This window comes from Ursus maritimus, unplaced genomic scaffold (genome assembly GCF_017311325.1).
Source record: "Ursus maritimus isolate PB19 unplaced genomic scaffold, ASM1731132v1 scaffold_20, whole genome shotgun sequence".
Lineage (NCBI taxonomy): Eukaryota > Metazoa > Chordata > Mammalia > Carnivora > Ursidae > Ursus > Ursus maritimus.
The window spans coordinates 51,623,043-51,641,420 of record NW_024424453.1 but is presented as its reverse complement, the minus strand read 5'-3'; the positions used below and the strand labels follow the sequence as shown (position 1 = coordinate 51,641,420).

Below are 18,378 nucleotides of genomic sequence, written 5' to 3'. Positions count from 1 at the left end.
CATCGCTCTTTGACTGTTCCTTGACTTAATGATGGACAAATGGGCCCAGCAAAGAAATTAGCAAAATGGCGGTACCCCTGCCCACTCCTTCTCCATGGGCACACACACACTTCTGTGTGCTAACTCATTCATGGGGCTGCGGGGTGCTGGGGTATAAGAGCAGCCCCTCAGAACAATGGGGCACTGAGGAGAATGCTTCTGTGGTTTTTGTTCCTGTAGGAGACAAGGGGTGGCAGACGCTCAAATTTCTCTAAAAGACTGCCTTGACGGGATCCTGGCCCCAGTTAGAGGACCCTTGCGTGTGCTCTGTTGGCTTTGGGGATGTCCACCTCCCAGTTTTGTGGACTACTTTGGGTCTTAAAGCAACCATATTTTTCTCTTAATGTGGAAAAACTCGGTGACTCAAGCTCTCTGTTCCAAGTGAAGGATCTCATTACAGCTAAGTACAGTACAACAGAACTGTTTCAGAATTTGACAAGACCTTTTGGATATCATCTTGACGAGCCTATCTTTACTGAGGTCTAGAGATGTGGTGTGGCTTGCTCAAAGCCAAGTTTTTCTTTCCACTCTGTTATTCATGTGTCATGCAATGGAGAGGCAAAGTAGCATGGTGGCTAAAAGCATAGGCTCTGGACCTCGACTGCCAGAGCCCAAGTCCTGGCTCTGCCCTTGTGAATGTGTCTAAGCTACCTCAGGGGTCCGTGAAGTGGACAAAGTGAGTTAAAACTTGTCAGTTCTTAGAATTGTGCCGTGTGTGTGTGTGTGTGTGTGTGTGTGTGTGTGTGCGTGTGTATGCATGTATGCTAAGCATATATATGCTGATACTCCATAATATGTGCTAATGTACTGTATGCTAGGCAAATGTGTGTTAATCACTGTGGGGTGACTAATTTGTCTGCTAGGAGTAGAGTCCACATCATCTTAAGTGCCTCACAGATAAAACCCAAGTGACACGGTCCCAGCTGTCGAGAACTTCCCCATCTACAGGGGGAAACAGAGGAAACATGATGTTTCCCAAGTGGGAGAGCTGTGTGGGGAGAGAAGTTCACGCCAGTGTGTCCTGCAGGGTACCTCTCCGCAAGGGCCCCAGCTGTATCCAAACTCTAAGTGGCATTAAGACGGCTTATTTCATGTTACACCTGGAAAAATGGATGCCCGCTTAGAGTCTGCAGCCAACTGGGAACCCACTGTTGGTGGTGCAGTGGGTGCTGGGAGGGGAGGAAGGGGCCCTGCCTCCTCAGAGTGTGCCTGCTGCGGAATAGCTCAAGGACCACTGAGGAGCGTGGGAGGCTTGCTGGGGGCCCGCTCTTTATGCTTCTGTCTCGATGGCCTCAGGCCTGTGGCTGGGCCTCCACTGAATTACCTCTGAGGGAAGTTCTCATTAGGGGCTCCTGAGAAAATTCACAAGTGCTCAGAAAGACCACACATTGTTCTCTCATGGTGGCCTTGTTTTGGGTCTCCCGGAAGGTCACCTGTGCTCTCTTCAGAATATGGCAAGGTTGGTTTAATAGACGAAAGCCTCAAAGTCTGTGGCCCTGTGTCTAGACTGTCTCAAACTTTTGTATTCTTAAAACACCAGTCTTTGGCACAAAGACATTTTTCTCATGACTTTTCAGGTGCTTCCTGTTTCTGGTTGGGTGGGAAATGCTATCAGAATATCCTGTTTGGAACCAGGAAATGTAGAGGGAATGGGAAACAAAAATGAATTTAGGACACAAAGTAAAATAAACCCATGGAGCATACCATTAAGTCGGCCGTTTAGTTTGTGTGTGATACGGGAACAGCATCATTACTACCACATGTTGTTTGGTTTTATCTGAGTGCGTGAGAAAACGAGAAGTTCAGTGGGACGACGTGGGGGAAACTATTTGTAAGCCGAAGAGCAAGTGCTATGAAACCTGTTGTCATTAACCAAGTCATACTTTGGGGCTCCCTGAAGTTAAGTCAGTGTGTTGTTAATATCGGGCACGGAGATTTCTTTCATCCTTTGCCCTTGAGCCCACCGAGACAAGAAGCCAGAACTTGGCAGGAGTGGGGCTGTAAACAAGTCATCTTTCTTTTTTTTTAAGATTAATTTATTTATTTTAGATTGTGCACATGTGAGTGCAGGGAGGGGCAGAGGGGGAGAATCCACAAGCAGACTCCCCGCTGAGCATGGAGCCCCCCCTGCGGGCTTGATCTCACAACCCATGAGATCATGACCGGAGCCGAAACCAAGAGTTGAACACTCAACCAACTGAGCCACCCAGGCCCCCCACAAGTCATCTTTTTATTGTGGCAAAAAAAGCCTCACAATCTGGAAAAGTTGGGGAGCAGCTCTGCTAAATTAATAAAAAGTGTTTCAGTTAGACCCAATTTCAGAATCTGGCTTTACCTCTCACTTGTTCCTGTGATTGAACCCATAGCTCTTATTTTGGGGTGACTTCGGGTAAACCTGCTGAGCCTCAGTGCTCTCATCTGTAAAATGGGGAGATTAACCTACTGAAGAGGTATTTGAGGTGCCTAACTCAGAGTGAACACTTGATAAGTATGAATTTTTTAGTTAAGTATCCTTAAGCCTTCAGAGAAGGTTTCTAGCAAATCCTGCTTTAATGAATAGATAATGGAGGATAGAAAGTTGGGTATTACAAAAATGACTTTAAGACTCCATGAAAAGAAAGACTCCATTAAAGATGATAATTTCTTAAATATCTTTAAAGATCCTATTTGCACAATTTATTTGTTGGTAAGCTCTCTTCTCCCCTTTTTGTAGATGATCTAAAGTTTAATTCATGCTGTGTTTAAATGTCCTCAAGTTGGGAATTGTTGGGGTCTGAATTTATCAAATTTCACTGTGCTTTAAAATTGTCCCATTGATTCCAAAGATTTCTGTGCCACTTTATTATCTGGGTGTGACTGGCCTTTTATTCCCAGTTGGTTTTGCATCTCTCAAGACAGTGCTCATTTCTAGAGAAGGAAATAGATCACCCATTCACATGTGTAGTGTTCTTCTCCTGTCTAGTGTTGAATGCTGTGACTCCACAGGGGATAAAAATCAATCAAGAGCCATTTACAAATGAAAGGGACTTGAGGTTTTGTCTTGTTTTGTTGTGTTTTTGTTTTGTTTTGGAGAGAACCATAAAAAGCTAAGTTGATCCATTTAAAAATTTAAGAACAAGCCCCATAAATTTTTATTAAATAAAGAACTCTACATTTACATAGGATTTTATGGTTTCTAAAGAGCTTTCATAAACATTATCTCATTTAAGTAAATACAGCAAATTTAGAAACAGATGTAGTTCTGTATTATAGCCAGTTAAGGCAGAGAGGGACCCTGAGGCGGAGAGAGAGGGAGGGAGGGTAGCTGGAGGGAAAAGCCAGGGCCAGAGGAGGTGACCATGTCTCTGGCAGTGGCTCTTGTGGCTCAGGGAACCCCACTGAGCTTTCATTTTGGTGCCAAGAATTTTTACCATGGGCATAAATATATTCTGTACTTCCAATGTGCTTCCATACGTTGTGTGGAATTATAGACTGCTTAAACTGTATCATCTAATGTTTTCCTTACCGATGTCTACGTTTTATGAATCTCCTCTTCAAAAATTGCTAATCTGTATGACAGGTATCTTGGGTTTTATTCCTCTCAGAGAAACTAACAGATTCAGATTTATCTAACAGGTGCCAGGGATTGGGTTAGGGTACTTAACATGTATGATCATACTGAGTAATGACCTCATCTTGGGAGTAGGAATTCTTATCCCCATTGTACAGATGAGAAAACAGGGTGGGGAGGTTGATGAAGGTCACAAGCTCATTAAGCAGAGAGGGATTGTTGGCATTGAAGTTCAATAGCAGGTTTCTTTGTACCACTTGTTCCGTTGGGATGTTGGTTTCCTTTGTGATTACTGGCGTGCTGTGGCCCTCACTGAGCAAAATCTCCTATTATGTGGTAATTTTATTCTGATTTTTTAGGACACCGTACTAGAGACTTCTCAGACTGTTGCAGTTTTGCAGTTTAGACAAAATATAGACAAGTCCCAGCAGGTGCAAGGGGCAGATGGGGCCCCTCAGCCTGATAACATTTTACTGGGAGGCCCATCTGCTCTACGTCCTAGATCCTTCCTTACTGTAAGCATTTGGTTTTCACATCTGCACAGTGGTTTGACTGTCCATGTTTCAGTGGTAGTTATTGCACGAGTCTGTTTAGTTTTGGTCATCATGTGAATTCTCTTCAGCTCTGAGCTGGGACCCTCCCTGAGACGTGACTGTCCCATGTTCAGGGTCACTTCTTTTGGAAGGATGAAAGATAACATAATGTACAATGTCTTGGGCATTCGGGGCTGCTGTAACAAATATACCACAGACAGAGCAACTTAAATAACAAACATTTATTTCTCACTGTTCTGGAGTCTGGGAAGTCCAAGATCAAGGCCCTGGCCTATTCAGCATCTGGTGAGGGCCCTCCTCTGTGTCCTCATGTGGTGGAGAGCAGAGAGAGGCAAGCTCTCTAAGGCCTCACAAGAGGGCAGAAATCCCATTTATGGGGGCTCTACCCTTGTGGCCTCATCTGATGCTAATCACCTCCCAAGGCCCCAACGGCCTGATACCATCCCGTCAGTAATATGATTTCAATGTGTGAATTTTGGGGTGGTACACACATTTAGTCTAACACACAGTAAGTTGAAGGTAGGTATACTATTTTGTGCCTATAAATTTGCTTGCTTCTGCTTCTAAAGTAGGGAGTTCGCAAAATTGATATTAGATTCTGGGTGGAAGGAACTATTTAAAGATTATGAAACGTTAGAATTTTTTAAAAATTTTTGTAAAAAATACATAAAATATGGGGCGCCTGGGTGGCTCAGTCGTTAAGCGTCTGCCTTCGGCTCAGGGCCTGATCCCAGCCCTGCATCGGGCTCCCTCCTCCGCTGGGAGCCTCCTTCTTCCTCTCCCACTCCCCCTGCTTGTGTTTCCTCTCTCGCTGGCTCTCTCTCTCTCTGTGTCAAATAAATAAATAAAATCTTTAAAAAAAAATACATCACATGAAATTTACCATTTTAGCCGTTTTTAAGTGTGCCGTACACACATTCACTATTGTGCAGCGGCCACCATCCATCTCTAGAACTGTTCCATTGTCCCCAAATGAAACTCTGTCCTCATGAAACAACTCTCCATTCCCTCCTTCCCCCCATCCTGCCCCCCCCACTCCCCAGCCCTGGCAACTGCTATTCTACTTTGTCCCGATGAGTTTGACGTCTTCAGAGACCTCAAGTAAGTGGAATTATGCAGTGTTTGTCCTTTTGTGACTGGCTTACTTCACTTGACAAGGTTGATTCATACCGTAGCATGTGTTACAATTTCCTTCCTTAAGACTTAATATTGCACTGAATGAATGTATATGCCACGTTTTGTGTATCCGTTCATCCACTGATGGAAAACATTTTCCTCAAGGACGAGACTGTTCTCACGGTCAATGTGCTCCGTGAAGCATGACGCTGTGGCAGAAGCACTTTGGCAGTCAGGAACCCTGCCGTTTAATCCTGCCTCAGGCTCATTTGCTGTGTGGCTTTAAATAAACTACTTGCTCTCTCTGAGCAGTAGTGACTTCATCTGTAAAAGAAATGGATGGGGTTCGAATTACAGACATGCTCTAAGGATCTCTTCCCCTCTTAAAGCTGCTTTCACAGAATTGTAAGTTGTTGGCTTTATGCAGTTTACCTTTAATGCCCACCATTGCTTAATCGTCCATTATTTTCATAAAACCTAGCTATTTAGGTCATTTACCTTTTATTTTTCCTTCCCATTTAGACTGTGGTCCCTCATAACTGTGGGAAGTTTTGTCTTTTTAGTTTTATATGTTGAAATGCCCTGGTTACTAGTAGAGATCTGTCTGCCCAAGTTCATTGTCCTCTTAATTGTTTAATGACCAGTTATTTGGTATTCACTCAGAAATTGAGCAAAAACACAGGAATAACTTAAGACTAGAAAGCTGTTTTTATCCCCTCTATTTCATGGCTAAGTTCAGGAGCTATAGAAAAAACAATTGTAAAATTGGTGCGTTAAAAAGACTTATCTTTGAAAGATGAACCTTTCTCAAATGGGAAGAGAGATTAGTAGGAATAATATGTTACACCGTCTGTAAATCCTGATCTTTCCATGGGTTGGTTTTATCCAAGCAGCATTTCGGGAAGAGTGCAGGAAGTGACCCCACCCAGTTTAATTGTTGAATGACTTAAAAGTCTTTAGTGTAAGTTCCATGTATTGAGTTGTGGGTTGTGAACATTTGGAAACCAGTATTTTTTCCTCTCTGAATTGCCTTCTGTTTAGACAGGGTTTAGTAAAATCAGTAGCTAAACCAAGGAAAATACTACCATTTTTAGAGTGGAGGAACCGTACGACCTAATGAATTGTGTGTGAGGCAGGCCAAGTAACTCAGACCTGCCCACGGCAGAGACAGAGTTTTCTAACCCGTTCCTAGGTCCTCCAGGTGATTTCCAGGTCCCCTTGCTCAACCACATCTTTTGGTTCCGAGATTCAGTTCTGCTGGACTTAACAGTGTCAGGTTTGTTACAGGAGGACAGTGGGCTGCCGTCATGCCGACTCTGATTTCCCCTTTGCTGCTTCAAGGTGAAGAATGTTTTGTTCCCTGGCGGCAAGGGAGGGAACCAGCTTGTTGTTGTAGCTCTCTTCCTGGCCACATCCTTGGGGCGGGTGGCGACTGCGTGAATGTGTCCAGGAGGCGCCTGCAGCAGGGCCCACAGCCTATGTGTGTTCAGGAAAAGTTCTTCCTGGAACACCGGAGACTAGAGTTCTCACCCCGTCCTTCCAGCCTACACCACCTGGACTTCTCAGTGGAGGAAGGGATTGCGAGCTGGAGGGTTTCTTGAGGACACTGGGATGGGGCAGCCTCCTGTCTCCATTCTTACCTCCCTTTTCAAAGCTCTGCAGTATAGAGGCTCTCCTGCCTTCTCAGGAACTGGATCTGGGTATTCTGTCAGGTTCCTCCTGAGGCCCCAAAGGAGATGGGATTGCCCAAGGTAGAATTAGCCAATCTGGGTTTGGAAAGCCCAGAAACATCAATCCTGTGGGTCCCTGCCCAGCTCCAATCACAACTACCACTATCCTCAGGCCTCTGGGGTTAGTTGGTGGCCCTGGGTGGAGAAGTCAGGATTCCTGGTACCCAGGACGCAACTCCTTTCCAAGCCAGGCTGGGGGTGGAGGTCAGGGAGCCTGACTGATTGGAAGACAGAAGGCAGGGCTGGCAGAGCAGGGAGCACAAAGGTCCCAAGTAAGCAGGTTGGAGAGTTCGGGTCCTAGCGGCTAAAGGAATGTCCCTGCTCTTCTCACATTTGCACCTGGGCCTTGAGTCTGTGCGCAGAAAAACATGTGCGCACACCTTCCCTAAGTACACCAGCACGACCAGCACGAACCAGTGACGGGCACAGGCTGCTGCTGGGGACAGTGAGGTCAGTGAGTTCATCTGGTGCTGAATAAATGCAAACTGTGATGAGCAAATGCATTTTGTGATGGGGAGAGTCTATCATTTACATTTCCCTGCAAGACACCCGGACAGAGAAGCTGAAAAGGAGTTCTGCAAGGCTGTGGATGGCTCAGAATAGGAAGTGTTTAATCCAGTTGCACCAGTTGAGCCTTCCTAGACTAGAGTTGCCACAGCTGCCTCCCCTCCCCACAGAGTAGGTGTGGTGGGATGGGGTGGGGGTGGAAGCGTTAGGACTGGAGCCTGTTTCCAAGTTGAAGTGGTTAATCAAGAGTTACAGAAGTTTCTGGGAGGTCAGAGTTATGGGTACTAGTCAGGAGCCCCACATAGTTTGACTCCTTGTTCTAGAGCACTCCAAGAAGGCAGGTGTAGACCCTGGGGTCTCAGAAAGTCAAAGCCAGTGGGATGATGCCTGTCTCCTGGGTGTCCCCGCCCCTCAGACCCCTGATGAGGCAGTCCCAGCTTGGGGACCCTGAGGCTGGCCTCTAACACTACCTTGATGCTGGCTGAGGCTGGGGGGCTGGTAGTAGGGCTGGACTTTGCAGGACTTCTCCTGGGGCCAGGAGTGGGGTACTCATAGCTCCCTGTGTGGCTGTGGGCCCCCCCTCCCCCAGAAGCCCTGGGTCCTACTTCTGGCACAGAGCTGGCCAGCACAGTTTGGGGATGAGGTGGAGAAAGACAAGTTTTCATATCTACTATTTTTGCAGTTCCTGTTACAAAGGAGACCTTGAGCCAGGTTTCTTTAAAACATGAAAGATTCCTATGTAGCTCTTATTCATGCCATAAATTTATGAGGTTGAACTGGTGTGCTCTGCATTGTAGCTTCGTTCAGCTGGTGGGGTCTGAATTTTCCTTGTTTTATTTGCCAGAGAGTTACAGTTGGGTATTTAACCCCTCGAGTCAGTGGAGGTGGATATGCTTTTTGCCAGACCTTCCAGATTTAATGTAATTGTTCGGGTTGGGACATTTTGATCCTTCTTGCCATTATGCTGTTTGATGTAAGATTTATTATTAATTTTTATTATTGCTTGCCATCAGACAGTTTGATGCACGATCTCTTTATGACTTTGCACACACCCCACTCCCAGCCTGGGTGCAAAATTTTGCAGAGAATAGAGGAGTCCCATCGTCCCTGGGTTACTCTCTGACAGGCCTTTGAGTTCTCCTTGTAATAACAGGACAAGGAGGGAGGAGCTGACTTAGCCCTCACAAGGAAGAGGAGTAACTCAATTGACATTCCATTGTAATTTAGCAGTCGGTTAATGGCCACTTACTGGAAAATGTTACCAGGCTCTGCGGTGAGTGTTGTTAGAAACTGAATTACTCTGTATATTTCCCCAGGGCCCTTTTCCGCCTTCTCTAGCACACGCTCTAGGAGCTGCAGGAAGTGGCACTGTGTTGCAATCACAGCTGCATTGTTCCTTCATATTATTTATTTTGTTTCAAAATCAAGTATATTGCCTTTAATGGTACCAGAGACTTGCCAAGAGCCCAGGGGTGACATGGGGGATTACTGGGTTATTTTGTTGGGAACCCCGGGCCTGCAAGTGCCCAGGGACAGCCATGAGCCCTTGTCTGGCAAGGTAATTAATTTGAGTCATCTGAGCTGAACATCTCTCTATCTCTATGTCTTTACCCATGTAATGATTTCAACTGGCTGGTCACTTCCTGGGTTTTTTGTAATCACTCACTCCGCAGAATGTTTGATGGGCCAGAGGTGAACGAATGTGAATCTTGGCTTTGCCATTTACTAGCTATGTGACCTTGGGCAATTCACCTAACCTCTCTGAGCCTCGGGAGTTTTACCTATTCACAGATGGCAACATGGGCTCCCAGGGATAAGAGAGCAATGAAATGGCACGAGTGGATGTAGCTAACAGGGCCTAGAACATGCTAAATACTCTTCCTTCCAACTTAAAAATACAACAGCAGCACAGAATGCCCCTTTGTCGGGTCAGCATGTTGGGAACTGTGAGGGAATGGTAGAGGAAAAGCACTTCATCATTTGTGTTTCTGTTGACCTGGAGAGATTTTCCCCTTTAGCCGAAGTTGGAGGTGTCCGCGTATAGCGTCACCATACATCATTGGGGGTGTAACCGGGTGCGGGAGCAGGTCCAGCGGGGGCCCAGGCTCTGTTGGCTGGTATCTGCTTGGATGGCAGAAATCATCTTGCCTCCAGCTCTGGAGTGTCATGTTGGGAGGCTTGGTTGTCTTCCAGGGGACTCCACACAGGGATGGCCACATCATGCCATTTCTGGGTCATGTTTTCAGCTCCTTTTCCTACTGGGGCTCGCCATCCTTTCTGAAGTCAATGAAATAATCATCACCAGCCTCCCACTTAATTACCATGGCTGCTGCTCCTCTTTCCCCACATGCGTGGAGGAAGTCCGCTGGGGCGCTTGGCAGCCTCCTGGCCCAGTGGCACCAGAGCCTGGATTTTTGAGGTCTGGTGGATTCCTGAGACTTTCCTTCCGCGCCCCAGTCTGGAAGGCATCCCTGGGCCCAGCCTGGAGCAGCGCAGGGGGAAGTGGCCAGCACGCTCGGCGGCCCCTCCACACGACTGACACACACTGACGAGGCTGTGGTTTGCTTCTTTCCTTCCCTCCCCTCTAGAGTATAAGAAGAAGTACGGAGAGGAACACGGCTCCTGCCAGGCCGGGATAGCAGGCTTCTTCACTGAGGTGGGTGTCGGCTCTTGGGCATTTCTGCTGTCTTGCCGGTGTTCAAGTTTCCTGGCAGATTGTGGTCTCGGTGGTTCCTTGAGATGGAGCTGCCGGTGCCCCCCACGTACTTGAGCTGTGAGCGGTAGATTCTGGTCCCTGGATGTGACATCGGGGGAAGGTGATTGACACCGGTGGGAGCTCCTGCTGGCCAGAGACCATTGGGGGGGTAAGGGCGGCTCATTGGGAGGAGACACCTATTGGACAATTTCTCTAAGGAGCCCTCTCGACTCTGAGCCCCATGGAAGGAACCGGTTCAAGGGGGTACAGGTGAGATGTGCTCAGCCATATTTGTGTCTCGTTGCCGGCAGTGAGGAGGGTATATTAAGCATCACCTCCTGTCGTTCTTCCCTCTGTGGAGAGATTTTATGATTTTATACGTAACTCAGCCAGCCCCTTTCCCAAATTCCGAAGGACTGTAGACTTGAATACTTCTGTACCTATGTAGTCGTACCATGATCTTTGGCTGGACAGTACAACTTTAGGGACTATTCTTAAGTGATTCTTACCTACTATGAGTTCACCCTTCACATCAACCCCTCATTTCTCAAACATCTTTTAATTGTCTGCCATGTGCAAAGCTCCATGCCAGGGCCTGTAAGTGACTCAGGCATCCATGGAGTTGCTCAGGCCCAAACAAAAAAGTACTTTATATTTCTAATTCATCTGTAATCTTATTCTTTTAACCTCCTAAGCATATCCCAAATGTGACAGCTTTAATTGCCCACCACCATCACCCTTCTGGAAAAGCCATGGTTATCACCTGGAGATATTCTGGTCTTGATCTAGTCTCCCTGCATCTTTTTTTTTTTTTTTTTTGTAGTAAAATACACACAACATGAAATTGACTATGTTGACCATTTGGAAGCAAACAATCTAGTGGTATTTAGTACATTGACAGTGTTGTGCAACTGCGGCCTCTTTAGCTTGAAAACATTTCTATCACCTCAGTCTGCATCTGTTCTCCACACCCACCCTTGTGTTTTCTGCACAGCAGCCTGAGGAATCTTTGAAAATCAAACCCTGTCATTCTGTCTCTGTGGCTCCCCATCACATGGTAGATTAAAATCCATACACTGTGTCTTGACCCATGGGACTGTCTTTCTGACATTCATTCTCCTCTTGCTCCAGGACAGCAGAGAGCTGCAGGAGGGGACACCCACCAGTGTCCAGAGCTTTCTGATCCAGAGCAAAACTGCCAACCTTATTTTCTTCAATTACTATTTAAATTCAGAAAATAGACAGTCAGCAATGTAGCATTTCATTCAGAAAGCAACATGGAAAGGGTAGAAAAGTCAGAAATGTTGTCTTTCACTCTCAGACCAACAAACATGAGATGCTTCCCTCCAACCCCGCAGTCTGCACCCTCTAATTCTTACTATATCCCTTAGCTGTCACTTCGGTGAGATTCTTATGACCATCTACACAGAGTTCCATGGGAGGTCGGGTGGATGGTGTTTCCAGTCGTCCGCACTGCTCAGGCCCAGATGAGCAAGATTCCTCTCCTGCATCCAAGTCATCACGGAGTCCCACTTCCTGTGCTCCCAAAACCGATCCCAGAGGCCTCCATTTCTCTCTGCCTCCGCTGCCGCTCTACAAACCTAGGGCACCGTCGTCTTGCCCAGGGTGCCACCGCAGGACCCTCCTGATTTCCCACTCCCACCCTGCCTCGCGACAGCCTCTTCCCACATAGTAGCCAAAACTACCTCCTCAAAATGAGAAAAATATTGTGGCTCTCCTTTGCTCAGAACCTTCTGTATCCCCATCATACTTAACAATAAGATCCAGACTCTTCCACGTGGCCACCCAGGTCTTCCTACCTTTCCTGTCTCACCTGTTACCTGGCCTCCTGGACTCACCTCCTCCAGCCTCAGAGACTTGGGATGGCTGCTGGAATGTACCAGACTCCCTGGCAGCATGGGGCTGGAGGTGCCCACACGTGGCATTTTTGTGCACAGGCGCACTTTTCTGCAGAAGAGAAACGCAGCAGAGGAATCGCTGGTGCCAAAGCTATCCAACGTTTGAATTTGGGTACATTCTGGCAAATTACACTCCAGAAGTATTTGCCAACCGACAGTCCCCCAGTTGTGTGTCATTGTTCCTTCAGCCTCTCACCACTACCAGTTTTTGTCATTATAAAAAGATACCTCATTTTCCTGTAATGTCCCTTTATCTGCTTACTAGTGTAGTTTAGTATTCTTCAAGTATTGGCCATTTGTCTTTTTCTAGAAATTGCCTGTTTATGTTTTTGGCCCATTATTCTGTTGGTTTTTCTTATTTTCGATTAGCTGATTTTTAGGAACTTGCAAGATAGTTTCAACACTAATTTCTTATCTCTTATATGTGTTGTAAATTTTTTTTTTATCAGTCTGAGTTGGCTTATTGTGTCTTTATTGTACTGCCATCACACAGTCATATTTGTCAAATCCATCAATCATTTTCTCTCTGGATTCTAGACTTCTCAGAAAGATCCTCCCTCTCCTAAGAATATGAGATACCCACCTATAATTTCTTCCAGAATATTTACATTTTTTTTAAAGATTTCTCTCTTCCGTACATCTTGGATTTCTTTTTGCAAACATTATATGGTAGTAACAAACTGCATTGTTTTCCTAAACGTGTAGTTGATTGTTCTCATATTGGCCTGCTAACCAGGTTTTCTCATCCCCGTTGATTTGAAATACCATCCTGCCGTATGCTGAGCTCACACTCTCCTTCTGTCTCTGTGCACATTGAGATTGTATAGCCTCTGTGGCTGTTGTTTCTCTGGTAAGGTCTAGCAGAGTCTTACTCAGCCCAGGAGGCAGCAGGGCACCCTTGAAAGTCCACAAGCAGGTGACGGACACTGTGGATGGCAGTGCTGGGAGAGAGAGACCATGCAGGCTGGCGTGCCCAGGATTTTAAAAGTGGAAAGGCCAGGAGGGAGGCCAGGTAGGAGGCTGTGATGTGGTCCAGCTACAAAACAACAGGGCAGGAATAAAAAAAATGACCAGGGGAATTGGAGAATATTAAGGCGGTATCAGTGGGCTGGGTGGCCAGAGGCCTGTGGGGTGGAGGAAGTAGGAGGCAGGGTTCTGGAGAACAGTGGTACCCAGTGGGAAGAAGGCTGCCTAGAGAAGAACCACTGGGGGAGGTAAACAGATGGGCCTGCTTTCAGCACATGCGGTGTGAGGCGATGGATGGGACACTCATAGGTGTTTTTAGAAGATACTTGGATACAGGGACCAGAACTCAACCTGAGTAGGAAACTTTGGTTTGGTCATTCCTAGCACCTCTCTGAGGGGGCTGGGTGTGCTCAGCATGGAGCTCGGGGTGGGGTGGGGGGGAGGACGCCTCCTTTCAACAGTGGGAGGAGAAAAAGTAGACTCATTGCAGAAATGAGAATTCATCAGAGATGTTGATGGAGAACTAAGGGAGAGAAAGAGTTCCCAGGGAGGGAGTGTCATTATGGTCTCACCAGGTGGAAGGTCAGGGAAGACAGGGCATTGGGTTGGGTGGAAGGAGGGCTTGGTGGGAAGAGCAGAAAGGGCAGGGGTGGAGGGCAGCCCATGGGGCTGTGCAAGCTCCAGGTGACCAGAAGGACAAGAGGACCTATTGAAACTCCAGGTTCTGGGAACCGTGAGGCCTCAGCGTGTGCTGGCTGGGCAGACAGCAGTGGGGCAATGGTGCGTGGATGGGGGTTGTGGGGTGAGCGAGTGGGAGGCTTAGTCCTCTGACCCGGCCACTGTCCCCTGGCTGCCCTGGGCTTTGGCCTCCTTAAACAGGAGGTCTTTGAACTCACTGCCTCTCTTGTTTCTGGAACTTCAGCTGTTGGAGGCTGAGCAGGAAATGTGGTTGAAGGGGTCAGGCAGCTCTTCTCCCCCACCCCGCCCTCCTGCTGACCCCGTTACTTGGGCTGGCTCTTGCTGGGGGCTGGGCTGTCCCTGCACAGGGCAGGCAGCTACCTCGCAAGCTGGATGTGCTTCTGTGGCCTTCCGAACACGGCCATGTGGCCCCCAAGTACTCTGGCCTGAGGTGCCCGCTTGACCTGAAGGTCTGTGACCCAGGGGTTGCCAAAGCTGTTTGAACTACGGTTGCCACATGAGTTTTCGCCTGTCACTGAGGATAAAGGAGAGCTTCCTGGGAACTTTATTTTTGTAGCCTAGGGTGACAGAGACAGATACTTGTGAGTAGCAAGAGAAGTCATGGACCAACCCGCCAGCTTTGGAGCACTGCCGTGGGAGCCTGAAGACATCTGAGTAGAAGTCTGGGGTGCAGACTTCTATTGTAGATCCTGAGTGCCCCTCTGCCCCCCTCCCCCACTCATGCCAGCTTGCAGCAGTACGCAGAGAAAAAAGTCCGCGGCTTCTCAGGCACACCTACACTCCTCCGTGCCTCTGGAGGTTCTGCTAATAAATGCACCTTGGGAAAAGGCCCACACTGTTTATGGAAGAGAGCCCACATGGGAGTTAGGTGGTGTGGCCTTTGGCTTGCAGAGAAGCTTGAGTTTCTCTGTGCCATTTGCATTGGCTATTCCTGGGTGGTGGGGAGCTAAGCCCTGACGCCATTTTCCTGGCACTGGTAAACAGTACCAAAAGGGCCCAGGCATCATCCCTAGTGAATGGGAAAACCAATACAGAGAATTCCAGGAAGACACTGCTTTCTTGCCCCTCTGCTGCCCCAGCCCCAGCCCTGCAGGTCCCAGGCTCAACCTCAGGTGTTTTAGTTTGAACCAAGGGAGAAGGAGGCATGAGCGTGAAGAGGAGGAGGAGGAAGACAGACAAGAGCTTTGGTTTAAAGGTTTCTGAGGAGAGATTACCTTGTCTTCTCTTTGTGATGTTTGAGAGAGCAGGTGTGGGGATGTGTTAGACATACAGCTCTCAATTTTTATGCTGGATTGATTTAAATCATCAGAAAACAATGTGTCTACCGCCTGGTGTCCCAGAGAGCCTTATGCATCTCTGGTGATGCTCGGGGCTTTGGCTTATGAAGAGCTGCAGGTGGAGAAAGCTCTCTATGTGCTGTGTACCACTGGTATCGAGGCCAAGGGTCATTCTGTTCTCCCATGCCCTGTGTGTTTAGACACTGGATTCCAAATTCCTTTCTGAGCTCAAGGCCAAGGAAGAAGTCTTTCTCCTCTGAGGAACTGGTCATTTGTCTAATGCTCCTTCTAGAAGTGGCACAGTGCCTTACACAGAACAGATGAGAATAGGGGCAGGAGTGAATGAATGCACTCACCTCCTGTGTTTTTTCAGTGATGAGTTCTGAGTGCAGGAAGTGATATGTTTTTATAAAACAGTGAGATGCCTCAGAGTGTCCGACTTATCAACAGCTCCCTTGGAGGTGGCTAGGACCGCAGAACCTGAATGCGGTGTTTCTCCACAGTCTTTCCTGGTCTCCACCTTCCTGAATCACCAGCAACATGCCATTGAGGCAGGATATGGTGGCTTGTCTTCTGTCTGTGCTCACACCCTACTGTTTAAAGTTCTTTTCCAAATGGACCTCAGCACACGCCTTGTTCAAAGCATTGCCCTATTGCCACCACGGTCGTACCTGGCTCTCCTGCCCATGCGCTCTTTCTTCTTCTCGTTCTCTTTAGATGGCTCTAGGTTGTTCTGACTTTTGCTCTGTGGGAATTCAGTGTGACTTTATGAATTGTCATCAGAAACTCAGGAGCCTTATAGCAAGATCTAGCCTTCAGGGACTTGTTGGAAAGCAGCAGCTTCTGACAGTGGTGAGGCCAGCTCTCCAGAGAGGGGTCAACCTGGAAGGATGTTTCTGAAATAGAACTCGAAGAGCCAAGGGAGGGGTGGGTGTGTTTGGGCACTGAGAGCCTCGATGACATTGCTGTGTCTAGCATCCACTGTCTGCACAGCCTGCACCTTTGGGGTTTGTGTACAGCTGAGGGGGTTCCCCTGAGATTGGCTTTATTTGAACCCTTTGGATAGAATTTTTTTCTAAAATATTTTGTATATTTCCACATTGCCTTCCCCTGGGATTGTCATACAAGGGGACTTCTTTGATTTGTGTATCTAGTATAAGCTTTCATACATGATAGTAGTAGGTGCTTAATATTACTGAATGAAAAATTAATGATTGTGTTAGGAAAATAATTTTAATTGTTTCTTATTGCAGTGTAGGTACTTTGGGAAATATAATCAAAAGAAGGGATTCCCTGTTGGGGAAGGAAGGAATGAAAGCCTCAGCCAGGGTCATCTAGTGGATGCAGTAGCCCGTGGGCACCTCCCCTCAGCGCGGCTTCCACACAGAGTGTGCTCCATTTTGAACATGTTGTGCGTTTTCTGAGGTGACTTTCTTCTCAGTGTTTAGTCATTGTTCTAGAATTTTGAAAAACACTTGGGTGCTGGGTGGCTCAGTTGTTTAAGCGTCTGCCTTTGGCTCAGGTCATGATCCGAGGGTCCTGGGATCGAGTCCTGCATCAGGCTCCCTGCTCAGTGGGGAGTATGCTTCTTCCTCTGCCCCTCCCCCCAACTTGTGCACACACTCTCTCTCAAATTAATAAATAAAATCTAAAAAAGTAAAAAAGTAGAATTTTGAAAAACACAAAATAAATTTTAGGGATGAGAGAGAGACAGAGACACAGAGAAAGAGACAGAGTGACAGAAGAAGGGAGGGGAGGGGAGGGGAGGGATTCCTGTAATCGTGTCACCCAGTGGAAAAAAACCATAAATGTTTAGGGCTTCTCCTTCTGGTTTCTGTTTCGTCTGTCTGTACACATTTTTTTTTCCTTTTATAAAATGTGATCGGAGTATACATATTGTTTGGCCTGTTTAACTCAGCACTTTGCGGCCCTGTCTCGGTGCTGTTACATCTAAAGCATTTTTACCACTGCTGGATTCTGTTGAATGGGTGTACCATGATTTAGGATCCCAGCTGTTAGATGTTTAGATCATTTCCAACTTTCTTTTCTTTTCTTTTTTCTTTTCTTTTTTTTCTTTCTTTCTTTTTTTAAGATTTTACTTATTTACTTGAGAGAGGGCATGAGAGAGAGTGCACACACACACACACACACACACACACACGGGGGGGGGGGGAGAGGGAGAAGCAGCAGACACCCCGCTGAGCAGGGAGCCCAAAGCAGGACTTGATCCCAGGACCCTGGGATCATGACCTGAGCCAGAGGCAGACGCTTAAGCAACTGAGCACCCAGGTACCCTTAGATCATTTCCAACTTTCTTTACCCCAGTGACAATGCCTGTTCTTGTGGGTGAAGCCATGTAGTTATCCGTGCTGACTTCCTTAGGTAGGTGCGTCATTTGGGAGCACTTGGAATTCTCATCAGTATTGCTCATTAGATGGCTTTGGAGCACAAACCAGCCGTTGGCCCTGTTGAGGGTGCAGGGCCATTTGCCCGTAATGCAAATGCTGGAGACCACTGTGTCTTTGTGTTTCTGGTCTTTTTTTTTTTTTTTTTTTAAGATTTATTTATTTATTTTAGGGAGAGAGAAAGCACACACATGTGAGTGGGAAGAGGGGCAGAGGGAGAGAATCTCAAGCAGACTCCCCCCTGAGCATGGATCCCAAGGGCTCAGTGCAGTGCTAGATCCCATGACCCATGAGATCATGATCTGAGCTGAAACCAAGAATTGGACGCTTAACTGACTGGGCCACCCAGGCGCCCCTCTGGGTCTGTTTTTTAATAGCAGTGCTGTCTCTTGCTGTCAAGGGTCTCTGTCCTTCCCTTAGTGTGCCTCTCTGCTCTCTTGATTTTGTTGTGAGTTTGCAATGGGCCACAGTGGCCACAAAAGCAAGCTTTCAGCCATTCTTGAGAGGAGCGTCCTGAGTGAGGACTCGGGGGGATTTCCTTGGACTGTTAATGCACGGTTTTTTGCAAAGATGCTTCTGGTCATTGTTTTCTCCTTGCTCTGTATGGGGCAGGTGGGATTGGGGGCCAGGCTGGGTGAGGGGGTGGTGTCTTTTCATGAGCACTGTTTCCTGGAATTCTGCGATTTAGGACAATGTGCGATGTTTGTCATTTCCTCGTTTGACCCTGTTGTGAAGGTGAGGAAATACGCATGAGCTTATCCTTGGGTAGCGTAGCGACCTGGTATGTTCCTCATTCTGTCACCTTGCTCAGTTATCCCTGTCTTTGTTCCTGAGGACCCCGCAGGTATGATGGATTCTGTAACACCCGGGAATGTGGTGCGGTAGGTTTTGTTGCTCAGCTGGAGAAATCCTTGGTGTGAG

General features: G+C 47.3%; 1 protein-coding gene across 2 annotated transcripts in view; it reads left to right on the top strand.

The window, feature by feature from the left end:
* The window catches only part of ITGA9 (integrin subunit alpha 9), a 326,219-nt gene that overhangs the window by 29,158 nt on the left and 278,683 nt on the right, over positions 1 to 18,378 (top strand). For both annotated transcript variants that reach the window (XM_040636970.1, XM_040636971.1), the window contains exon 5: positions 10,085 to 10,152. In XM_040636970.1, coding sequence (XP_040492904.1) covers positions 10,085 to 10,152 — 68 coding nt within the window. The remainder of the gene's footprint in view (positions 1 to 10,084; positions 10,153 to 18,378) is intronic.